General features: G+C 42.1%; 1 protein-coding gene across 1 annotated transcript in view; it reads left to right on the top strand.

Annotated features, from left to right (window-relative positions):
* The window catches only part of BABAM2 (BRISC and BRCA1 A complex member 2), a 202,341-nt gene extending 199,139 nt beyond the window's left edge, over positions 1 to 3,202 (top strand). The window contains exon 12 of the mRNA XM_075204404.1: positions 2,497 to 3,202. Coding sequence (XP_075060505.1) covers positions 2,497 to 2,518 — 22 coding nt within the window. The 3' untranslated portion in view covers positions 2,519 to 3,202. The remainder of the gene's footprint in view (positions 1 to 2,496) is intronic.
* The last annotated feature ends 9,271 nt before the right edge of the window (positions 3,203 to 12,473 follow it).

Raw genomic sequence — 12,473 nt, 5'->3', positions numbered from 1 at the left:
AAATGTCTGCTGTGGGAGCAACTGCACAGCAAGAAGGAGCAAAAAGACGAACGTTGGAGCGGGATAAAGCCTGACGGCAAACTATGACTGATGACCAAAGAGAACGTGATCGTCATCGCCATCTGCATGCAAATCTGACTCCTCTGCAGATTGCCCGTCACAGAGAAAACAATGGAAGAGTGAACAGGACAGAGGTGATATCAAGTCAATGCGGACAAGATGCCACGTTATTCTGTATGTTGGTAACTTGGAAGAAACAAATATTAATGCTCATAACTGTGGTCCCATGAACAGTATCTGTGAATCTGGTCGCTCTGAGCGTTGTGCGGCTGAGCAGCCGTCTCACAAACTATTCAGTCAATGCTGACACCAGGGTAAAGTCAAATTGGTGCAATAAGATGTGTCCCTGTTACTGAGCACTTAGTGAAACGACATTCAAAAAACACTCTTATTTTTTCCCATCAGGCTTTTAAGTATTATATGTATAAATGGTGATATCTGGTATCGTCAGTGTGTAATAACACATCTCTGCTATGTTATAGATATTATCACATTTATAAATCACTTAACATTTCTGTGATCTATACATTAGCGAGTCCTGTGCCTTTATATGGTTACAGTACTCTTCTGTGATCTTTAACATCCTTATTTACTGTGGAGTGTTAATCCTCCCACATACCAGGACTGTCCACACGGAGGGCTACAGGGCAGACGGGATGCTCCAAGCTTACAGGTCTGATGTCAGCCTCAGTAGACTCTATTGTAGAACATTATGGGCCTCATTCATTAAGAAATGTAAATGCTGATACGTGCCGTATGTTGTGTACAATGCTTTGCGCATTCCCAGAAGCGGAGCGTACGCCACAGAAGGCAGCAACATCCAGTTCATCTTCGAGCACAAAGGACCCTTACTACAGCCTACGATTTCAGGGGTAGAACAGGGAGGGGACTGGCCGTATGCATGTAGTCAGTGTACAGTAAGGGTGTGCCAAGCTTGAGCGCACACAGCAACGTCCAATTCAGGTTTTGGTTATCTCTCAAGTACTTGTTTTTCAGTCGTATCTCTTGCACCAGCTACAGGTTGGGTGTAAGTGCTGATTACTGGTGATGACGGCTGTGTATACAGCTAGAACATGTGTTTGCAATCAAGAGCAACTATAAAAATGCATTTTATGTACAGTAGACATTAATAACATCCTGATACATGTGTTGGGTTGAAGAAAAGAAATATTGACTATATTATTAACGGGACAATCATTGAATTCTTTTTTTTTTCTGTGCGTTCTTTTGGAACTTTATATTACACATATGTATAGGACGTATCCAGCAGTGTATTGTATGTTAGACCAGAGCACACCTAGACCCGTATTCTACAAGACGTTTCTTCGGATCCGCTTGTAGTTAAGTACGGATGTGTGTACGCCCGATGTACGATTGTTTTTTTGGTTTTGGTTTTTTTTTAAACGCAAATTATGTTCGTTTTGCGTCACTTAACGAATCAGGCCCTAGATTTTTATTACTGTTCGGTCTGCAGATACATATTTATAACATAAATCTGATCATGTATATACTTGCTCAGTACTGTCATGTATTCCAGGGACACTGGGGTTATTTTCTAGCAATATACATAAGTACAGTAACATTTAGCTACTGATCAGCAATTTACTTGTATTAATATAATGCAAGATACACGATGAATGGAAATGTCTCTGCTATGGATTATTGCATACTGTTCATAAATAACCTCCATTGCCCATGACATATAATACGGACAGTCCGCACAGTACCACTTCTTTTGGGCAATTGCATTCATCAGTTTTAAAAATAAACTGTAACTTACAAGAAAACAAAAACCCATTATAGACAAGGAATGTCCCCGTTCTTTAATGCCCTAAGTGTGGTCTTTAAATATCGTTCATTCTGAGGATCTGTGTTCCTTTCATTACTTCTGTTGTTAATGTGCGATAATACGTTGTAATGTTCACAAGTCAAACACTTAACATGTGTCACGCCCGGCTAATCCACTTTAATGTTAGTCTCAGATCTTCCTCAGCTTCTTGAGAAGATTCAGACCAGGAACGAAGAGCTCACCATCAATCTGTGTAATTAAGCATGAAGATATAAAGTTGTTTTATTATATATTTGGTTTATTCCACCGAGTCGTTCCTATTAACTGGATTCTTGTGGATTCTTCTGTGCGCCGGTCATTACAGTAGAACTTGGAGCAAGTTGGATATATGGAACATGATTTGTCATTGCTGTAATCCCACATCTATGACACATTGTCAGTCACAATTATTAATGTCACTTTACTTCCTGCACAAGCTGAATTATCCTCTTTACAAGAGTCTCATTATTGGTATAATAATGCCCGTATATTGTTTTACGGCTAGCAACTAAAAAATAAAAGAGTTACCACTAGAAATGTTATTGAAGAATTCCTCTTTATCATTACTGAACATGGAGACCATATATAAATGTTTTATCTCATTGCAGAGAATATTATGGAAGAAATTAGAAGCCACCCAGGAGCTCTGTGATAATAGGAGATCTCGAACAGGGAACAGTCTCTAATGTGCCTTCTAGTTCCCTTATTATATATCTACTAGAAATGGTATCATCTCCCTCGACAAGCAATCAGCTCAAATCCTTCCCAGCACCCTCTGATACCTCTCTTCATTTGATCCCACAAATGAAGATGAAGTATCTACTCTCTTGGCTTCCTCCTCTACCTCCTGTCCTCTTGATCCCATACCATTACAAATCGGTAGATCCCTGTCTCCTGTGCTCATTCCACCTCTAACTAAAATCTGTGATCTATCTCTTTCTACTGGTATCTTTCCATCACTATTCAAGCATGCAGTGATTACTCCTATTCTAAAAAAACAAAATTCTGACCCAAACTCTCTCAAATGAACTCCCAATCTCTCAGCTCCCGTGTCCTTCCAAGCTTCTCAAGAGAATTGCCTACACTCGCCTCACACGCTTCCTTTCCACAAACAACCTATCGGAGCCACTTCAGTCTGGCTTTCGTTCGCAGCACTCCACAGAGACTGCGTTGACTAAGGTTGTCAATGATTTGATCACTGCTAAAACTAAAGGCCATTCATCTTCTAGTTCTCATGGATCTCTCTGCTGCATTTGACACTGTTGACATCTCTCTTCTAATACAAACGCTACAATCCTTAGGTCTTCAAAACACTGTCCTTTCCTGGGGCCTCATTCATTAAGAATGATTATTAAAGCAGCGTTTGGTGCTGAATAATTACTGATATCTTTCTCATTCATACCCACAGAGGATGTCCTTGACAAGTACTAGTATATTGGACAATTTGCTGTTAATTCTAATGAATTAAGGGTGCATTTAAAATTGGACTCTGTATTATTAAGCTAGAAAACACTAAAGGAATATAAAAGTATTGTGGGTGATAGATCATGGTATAACAGTACGTCTGGCAAGTTCATCATGGACACCAATGTGCAAAAATATATGTATTCCCATAATGCATTCTGTACTGTACAATAAATCATGTACATCTCCAATATTCTCTTTCCAACTTGCAAACGACCAATCACCATTCTATGACAATCCATTCCAAAATCTATTTTCCAATATTCATATCCTTCAACTGATCATAGGATCATTTACCAATTATTAAACTGTCTGTTGCCATCTGGTGATAAAATAAGGCTATATTAAATTTGTTTCTGTCTTATATACTTGTGAGTTGGATAATTCTGCTGACATTTATCATGTGATTTTGATAATATGGGAGTCTGACGCCCTCCATCACTACAATATAACTTGCCAACGTGTCATGTTGGTACTTTGCTGAAACATTTTTGCGTCACTCAGTAAAGCAGTTAATCCTTAGGGCTCGTTCATACATAACTTTTAATGTGATTTTCATGCATTGATCAAAATAGGTTAATGTGTCGGTGCACATCGTTGATATTTCAAATTTTAGGACACAGTATGCCCTCTGGGGGTAAATGTATCAAGCTGAGAGTTTTCCGGCGGGTTTGAAAAACCAATCAGATTCTAGCTGTCATTTATTTAGTACATACTAGAAAATGACAGCTAGAATCTGATTGGTTGCTATAGGCAACATCTCCACTTTTCAAACCCGCCGGAAAACTCTCAGCTTGATACATTGACCCCCTGATGTCTTAAAGTGCGTTTGCATTGTATTCAGACACCCAACTTTCAGGCTGTTGTAGTCCCTGACATTTCTGGTACAGAGAGACTATGAAAGGTCTTTACCTGGCTTGTTACAATGGCGGACACTTCCTACTACCTGTAGGTTCACTGTCTTTGTGTAACAAGTATTAACGCTTACTAAGGACACTGGGTGAGGGACTGACACACACCGGACCTCAGGCAAATTCCTGCCATTTAACTTGATCAATGTGAAAAGACTTAAATGAGAGCCCAGAAGATCTAACATCTCTATATTTAATTGCTGCTTTTTAGTGGGTTAATTGCCTGCCTGGAATAGCAAATATTGTACATTAAAGAACAAGTTCTTACACTAGAGTGACAAGAACAGACAGAGCCGAGGTAAATCCCAGAATCCAGACTGAGGGAAGAACAGAATTTGATGTGTTTACCGCACTAACTAATGACACGTTCACATAGATGTGAGGAGGGGAGGTCCAGCACTGCACCTAATGCCACTGATTCCTAATAGGTTCAATCTTGTGAATTTGGTTCAGCCCACTAATGGCTGCCCCCATGGTATGTAGACCGTGGGTGACTAATTAAATGTAGCTGAAAACAAGTTAGTCCTATTGAGTAATTCAAATGTTATATCACATTATAACAGCCTGCTAGTTTGTGTCAATATTTTCCTAGCCTCAAATAAGGCTACTTGACCTTAGCAGTGATGATCTAAACCTTTTCGTTAAGACACGTGGCCGTCTGTATTGTAAATAAATTGTACTAGCTGTTTATATATGAAAAGCGCTAAATTTCATTTATTGACTTTATGTGGGTCTCATTTTAATGCACCCACATCAACACACTGTGGAGAAAGCCATATTGTGGGATGGAGCAATAGTCATGAGAAATCAGCTCACTATGCACTTGCGACATCAATGAGACACTTTGTAACACAAGTGATGTCACTGGTTCCTAGTAACTCGATAGGCTGCACTCTCAGTGATGTCACTGGTTCCTAGTGACTGGATAGGCTGCACTCTCAGTGATGTCACTGGTTCCTAGTGACTGGATAGGCTGCATTCTCAGTGATTCTCAGTGATGTCACTGGTTCCTAGTGACTGGATAGGCTGCATTCTCAGTGATGTCACTGGTTCCTAGTGACTGGATAGGCTGCACTCTCAGTGATGTCACTGGTTCCTAGTGACTGGATAGGCTGCACTCTCAGTGATGTCATGGGTTCCTAGTGACTGGATAGACTGCACTCTCAGTGATGTTACTGGTTCCTAGTGACTGGATAGGCTGCATTCTCAGTGATTCTCAGTGATGTCACTGGTTCCTAGTGACTGGATAGGCTGCATTCTCAGTGATGTCACTGGTTCCTAGTGACTGGATAGGCTGCACTCTCAGTGATGTCACTGGTTCCTAGTAACTGGATAGGCTGCACTCTCAGTGATGTCACTAGCTCCTAGTGACTGGATAGGCTGCGCTCTCAGTGATGTCACTGGTTCCTAGTGACTGGATAGGCCGCATTCTCAGTCGTGTCACTGGATCCTAGTGACTGGATAGACTGCACTCAGTGATGTCACTAGTTCCTAGTGAATTGATAGGCTGCACTCTCAGTGATGTCACTGGCTCCTAGTGACTGGATAGGCTGCATTCTCAGTGATGTCACTGGTTCCTAGTGACTGGATAGGCTGCACTCTCAGTGATGTCACTGGTTCCTAGTAACTGGATAGGCTGCACTCTTAGTGATGTCACTGGTTCCTAGTGAATGGATAGGCTGCACTCTCAGTGATGTCACTGGTTCCTAGTGACTGGATAGGCTGCATTCTCAGTGATGTCACTGGTTCCTAGTGACTGGATAGGCTGCACTCTCAGGGATGTCACTGGTTTTTATTGAATGGATAGGCTGCACTCTCAGTGATGTCACTAGCTCCTAGTGACTGGATAGGCTGCGCTCTCAGTGATGTCACTGGTTCCTAGTGACTGGATAGGCTGCATTCTCAGTCGTGTCACTGGATCCTAGTGACTGGATAGACTGCGCTCTCAGTGATGTCACTGGTTCCTAGTGACTGGATAGGCCGCATTCTCAGTCGTGTCACTGGATCCTAGTGACTGGATAGACTGCACTCAGTGATGTCACTGGTTCCTAGTGAATGGATAGGCTGCACTCTCAGTGATGTCACTGGCTCCTAGTGACTGGATAGGCTGCATTCTCAGTGATGTCACTGGTTCCTAGTGACTGGATAGGCTGCACTCTCAGTGATGTCACTGGTTCCTAGTAACTGGATAGGCTGCACTCTTAGTGATGTCACTGGTTCCTAGTGAATGGATAGGCTGCACTCTCAGTGATGTCACTGGTTCCTAGTGACTGGATAGGCTGCACTCTCAGGGATGTCACTGGTTTTTAGTGAATGGATAGGCTGCACTCTCAGTGATGTCACTAGCTCCTAGTGACTGGATAGGCTGCGCTCTCAGTGATGTCACTGGTTCCTAGTGACTGGATAGGCTGCATTCTCAGTCGTGTCACTGGATCCTAGTGACTGGATAGACTGCACTCTCAGGGATGTCACTGGTTTTTAGTGAATGGATAGGCTGCACTCTCAGTGATGTCACTAGCTCCTAGTGACTGGATAGGCTGCGCTCTCAGTGATGTCACTGGTTCCTAGTGACTGGATAGGCTGCGCTCTCAGTGATGTCACTGGTTCCTAGTGACTGGATAGGCTGCACTCTCAGTGATGTCACTGGCTCCTAGTGACTGGATAGGCTGCACTCTCAGTGATGTCACTGGTTCCTAGTGACTGGATAGGCTGCGCTCTCAGTGATGTCACTGGTTCCTAGTGACTGGATAGGCTGCACTCTCAGTGATGTCACTGGCTCCTAGTGACTGGATAGGCTGCATTCTCAGTGGTGTCACTGGATCCTAGTGAATGGATAGGCTGCATCCTCTGTCATGTCACTGGTTCCTAGTGACTGGATAGGCTGCATTCTCAGTGATGTCACTGGCTCCTAGTGACTGGATAGGCTGCATTCTCAGTGATGTCACTGGTTCCTAGCGTATTCATTGGCTGGTTCAGGCTGCATTAGATAGTTGCCTCCAGACACTTTCAGGGGTGTTTTTCTTCTGCAAACACAACCTATTTTAAGTAAGTTCAAGCTTAGAAAGGATTGCAGTTGAAAATTGCTTGACTGAAGAAAACAAAAATAAAAATTGCCCCATAACTCAAGTAATGGGATATATTACATATATATTTGTGAATGCTGCACAATCATTCTAATGATCCATTAAACAATCACACAGCCCCTATATCTGTCATACATCCAGTGCAGCCATGGATTTCACTCAGGAGATGAAGACAAACCACTCATGGCTGTGTCTTTGATGTAAAATTGCACAGCCGGGTATGCGTACAATTATTGCCTTCTAATAAATGTCAGGAAAAATCAAAGGAGTAATTGTTAATCTGAAAGAGGAAGGAAAAAGTCTGCAGAGCAGCACGTCTGCCGGGGAATTTACTCCACATCAGTATATTATAAACAGCATCCCAGCTGTCACCAAAGTATTACCACAAGCAGAGGATGTCATTACACGGTGCCTCGTGCCTCACACCCAAATGTGCTAAAGCCAATGTTCACCCTCATTATCATAATCACCTCAAGTAAGATCATTTGTAATGGGCCATGTGCGATCCAAATGTTATTTCGTACGACCCTCTCTGCAGTGAAATATAGATGCTGAGTCTGTACTGAGTGTGACGGATGTGTGAGACGGTAGATCAGTGAGCGTAACGTGTGAGCAAGTTTATTAGTCTTGTGTTGCGGCGGCTGGATTGACTCGTAACCCAACTTGGCCCTGAAACTTCCCCTTGTGTGGCCACAGACTGAGCATGGCGACCGACATAGATGGAAAAGGGTCGGGTGACTTTCGGTCATGATCATAAACCCTGCAGAGGACAGATGTCCGAGCACCGGACGCCGGATCTGTTTGCTTTGCGCACCACTTACGTCCGACATGCGATCTTGTACAAAAAACTTTTATATTATATGTAAGGAACACAAGGGCTATGAAGCATCATTTAAACTTGAGTAACCTAGATAATACAGCAGGAACAATTTCCCGACATACATACAAAGAAATACCCAAAAAAGGGTTTGCTACGAAACGCTCGGCAAATCCTAATCTTTCTCCGAGCGACTACTAAAGTCTCAATAAGCATCTGCAAATCATTCACAAACCTGTAATTACAAGCAGTTCATTGGTTTGGGTGTTTTATCTTCACCTTCATCCACTACTGACACCTACCCCTGAGCAGCCACAAATAATACCACATTTTCAGCCAATCGGAATATATAGGTAATTGCTCAAACGTGTTCCTACTGTACATCGCCTGCGTTAGACCTCACCTTCCCTCCTCCGTCACGCCTCTTCAGGAGTCAGGAGTCGCCAGTGCCAAAAATCTACTGATCCCAATAGCCGCAGTAGCTTACGTTCACTTTCTGAGCAATAAACGCAAAGATACGGGCGCACGTCTCACTCTGAAACACGCCCTGTATGTGTAAGACGGGTCCATGTACAGGGCATCTCCTGCAGCAGCACCTACAGGTGTAGTGAGGTACTGCAGAGAAAACATAACTCCATAATTTGGAAAAATGTAATGTGATAATAGGATAAGAGTATTGATTCTTATCTTAAAAATAATATATCTGTAATCAGGTATTACTTACTCAATAAATGGATTAAGTGGTTGGACCTCGCAGTGGTGTAGACTCACTTTGGTGTGTTCTTCAATCTGTGCTCGGAGAATCTATGACCTCACTGTTACTAATAGGTATTCACCATTGGGTAGGTTGGATAAATACATCAAGTTATTCAGTTTCTGATGCTTTTCAATACGAGACAACTGGAAATGGAAATGTTAAAAAAAATAATTAATGCAATGAGAGCTCCAATCTGAAGCTACTTTCATAATCTGCTGTTTAGTGCAACCCTGTCACAATACTCTAATTAAAGCAGCTTTTAATACTGTCGCTTACAGATTGCTCATCTTAGTGGTAATGCTGGTTACTTTCTACCCAAAGTCTCCAGTACAACAACCCGACGAACAAAAACAATTGTTGCTACTGTAAATCTGGCACAGAACTATAATGAAAGATTTGCATCTAACTATCACCATATAAAGCTAATAATTCTAATAATAATGATAAAGTGAACACAATAATGTTGCAGATTTCCCATAAAATACACAATGTTTTGCAGTAGCCTCGTACTTTATTTCCGTCTTATAAAACACCATGAACTGCTTCCTCTATAGACACATCCAGCTAATGTCTGACATTACAGGGAAGTCTATTATTACTTTACAGATGAAATTATATTAATATCCCTGTATTACTCATTCTTTCTAATACTTTGAAAGTTCCTCTTCATAAAATAATTTCTTTTAAAATAAAACCTGGTACTTTCCAGCTAACACAGAACATATTGGGATAAAACGAAGTTCCTTATTATAGCTGAAGGATCAGTTTACAAGGGGCAGTTTCTGCACCATTAACTTATTATAATATCATCTAGATGCAGCGTGTTGTGTTGTGTTTTGTCTGTTTCTTTCTTTTTACATATCTTCAAGGACACACAGGTAACATTAAGGTAAATAGAAATAACAATTTACGGAAATGTAACGTACATGTTGTATAACTAGAGGGATAGAGGGCTGAGATGGATACAGGGGAAGGGGGGGGGGGTAAGAACATCTTAGAAAACAGTTTTTAATTGTTATTATAACACACTTATATGATGGGATAACCATAAAAACAGATACTGGGAATTACACCATCGTACAGAGAAGGGGGACTGTGCTGTACAGTACATTCAGCACAAGAACAGATACTGAGAATTACACCATCATACAGAGAAGGGGTACTGTGCAGTACAGTACATACAGCATAAGAGCAGATACTGAGAATTACACCACCGTACAGAGAAGGGGTACTGTGCTGTACAGTACATACAGCATAAGAGCAGATACTGAGAATTACACCATCATACAGAGAAGGGGTACTGTGCAGTACAGTACATACAGCATAAGAGCAGATACTGAGAATTACACCATACAGAGAAGGGGTACTGTGCTGTACAGTACATACAGCATAAGAACAGATACTAAGAATTACACCCTCATACAGAGAAGGGGTACTGTGCTATACAGTACATACAGCATAAGAGCAGATACTGAGAATTACACCATCATACAGAGAAGGGGTACTGTGCAATACAGTACATACAGCATAAGAACAGATACTGAGAATTACACCGTCATACAAAGAAGGGGTACTGTGCAATACAGTACATACAGTATAAGAACAGATACTGAGAATTACACCATCATACAGAGAAGGGGGACTGTGCAGTACATACAGCATAAGAACAGATACTGAGAATTACACAGTCATACAGAGAAGGGGGACTGTGCTATACTGTACATTCAGCACAAGAACAGATACTGAGAATTGCACCGTCGTACAGAGAAGGGGTACTGTGCAATACAGCATAAGAACAGATACTGATAATTACACCGTCATACAAATAAGGGGTACTGTGCAATACAGTACATACAGCATAAGAACAGATACTGAGAATTACACCGTCATACAGAGAAGGGGTACTGTGCTGTACAGTACACACAGCATGAAAACAGATACTGGGAATTACACCGTTATACAGAGAAGGGGGACTGTGCTATACGGTACATACAGCATAAGAACAGATACTGAGAATTGCACCGTCGTACAGAGAAGGGGTACTGTGCAATACAGTACATACAGCATAAGAACAGATACTGGGAATTGCACCGTCATACAGAGAAGGGGGACTGTGCAGTACACAATAAAGTGTCACTTGTAGAGAATTTATTATGTGGTTGTTTCTCATTTATTACAAAAGAAGGATATCATCCTGCCTGAAGAAGATAGAGAATGGCTATGAAAAACATTTATTCCTAAGGAAGCATGGTGATAAATCAATTTGTAAACACTAAATAAGTGCGAAAAAAGGATTTTTTTACATTCTACTTCAATTATTTTTAATAGACTACGGTCATTACATTAAATATATACTTCCGATTCCTCCCCTTTCCCTGAATATCCCCAAATGTGCCTCACGACTCGCACTCTATGCCTCACACTCTATGCTCTGCGCCTCACACTCTGTGCCTCACGCCTCGCACTCTATGCCTCACGCCTTGCACTCTATGCCTCGCACTCTATGCCTCACACTCTATGCCCCGCGCCTCGCACTCTATGCCTCACGCTTCGCACTCTATGCCTCACGCCTCACACTCTATGCCTCACGCCTCAGTGACCTCACTACTCTAGTGAATAATAGGCTGTATATGTGTTGGGTCCAGAAGATGGCCGCCTCCACGTTGTGTGGGTGACAGAACACGTTTAAGTAAATATTTTGCTGGCCGATGCTTAGTTCTATATATTACACATCATTTGGATGGAGGAAATATGAATCAGACGGGTAATTTACATATATCTAAATGTCAGCCAGTTTATTTACACAGCTATTAATTGTCTTGCTGGGAAACTGCTGCAAATGACGCAGAATAACATTAATAAGCGGATCATTATTTCCATCATTTTATGGAGCCATATTAGGTGTTTATATGTTACCATAAATCCCAGCTTTCAGATAAGCTGAATAGGGACATTGTGCGCGAGCCACTGCGTATGGGAAGGGGGTGGAGTCATGCTACACAGGGCGTGGCCATGTCACACACCCTCATGTAGTGTGTCGCCCCCTTCCCCTCCCCTAAAAAGAAACCTTCAATGGCACAAGCAGCGACTGCTGGTATGTGGATATTGTCGTGGAATTTGAAAGTGGCCCCCTCAAATACTGACTCTGCCTAATTCAGGACTGTACTGCCTAAATCTGGACTGTCCTGTGTAATTCAGGACTCTACTGACGAAATTGGACTGTCCTGCCTAATTCAGGACTGTCCTGCCTAAATCTGGACTATCCTGCCTAAATCGGGATTGTCCTTCCGAAATCTGGACTGTCCTGCCTAAATGGAGACTGTCCAGCCTAAATCTGGACTGTCGTGCCTAAATCTGGACTGTCCTGTCTAATTCAGGACTGTACTGCTGAAATCGGGACTGTCCTGCCTAAATCGGGACTGTCCTGCCTAAATCTGGACTATCCTGCCTAAATCGGGATTGTCCTTCCGAAATCTGGACTGTCCGGCCTAAATCTGGACTGTCCGGCCTAAATCTGGACTGTCCTGTGTAATTCAGGACTCTACTGACGAAA

This window comes from Mixophyes fleayi, chromosome 3, assembly GCF_038048845.1.
Source record: "Mixophyes fleayi isolate aMixFle1 chromosome 3, aMixFle1.hap1, whole genome shotgun sequence".
In the NCBI taxonomy this organism is placed as follows: Eukaryota; Metazoa; Chordata; class Amphibia; order Anura; family Limnodynastidae; genus Mixophyes; species Mixophyes fleayi.
This window is presented reverse-complemented; position numbering and strand designations above follow the sequence as displayed.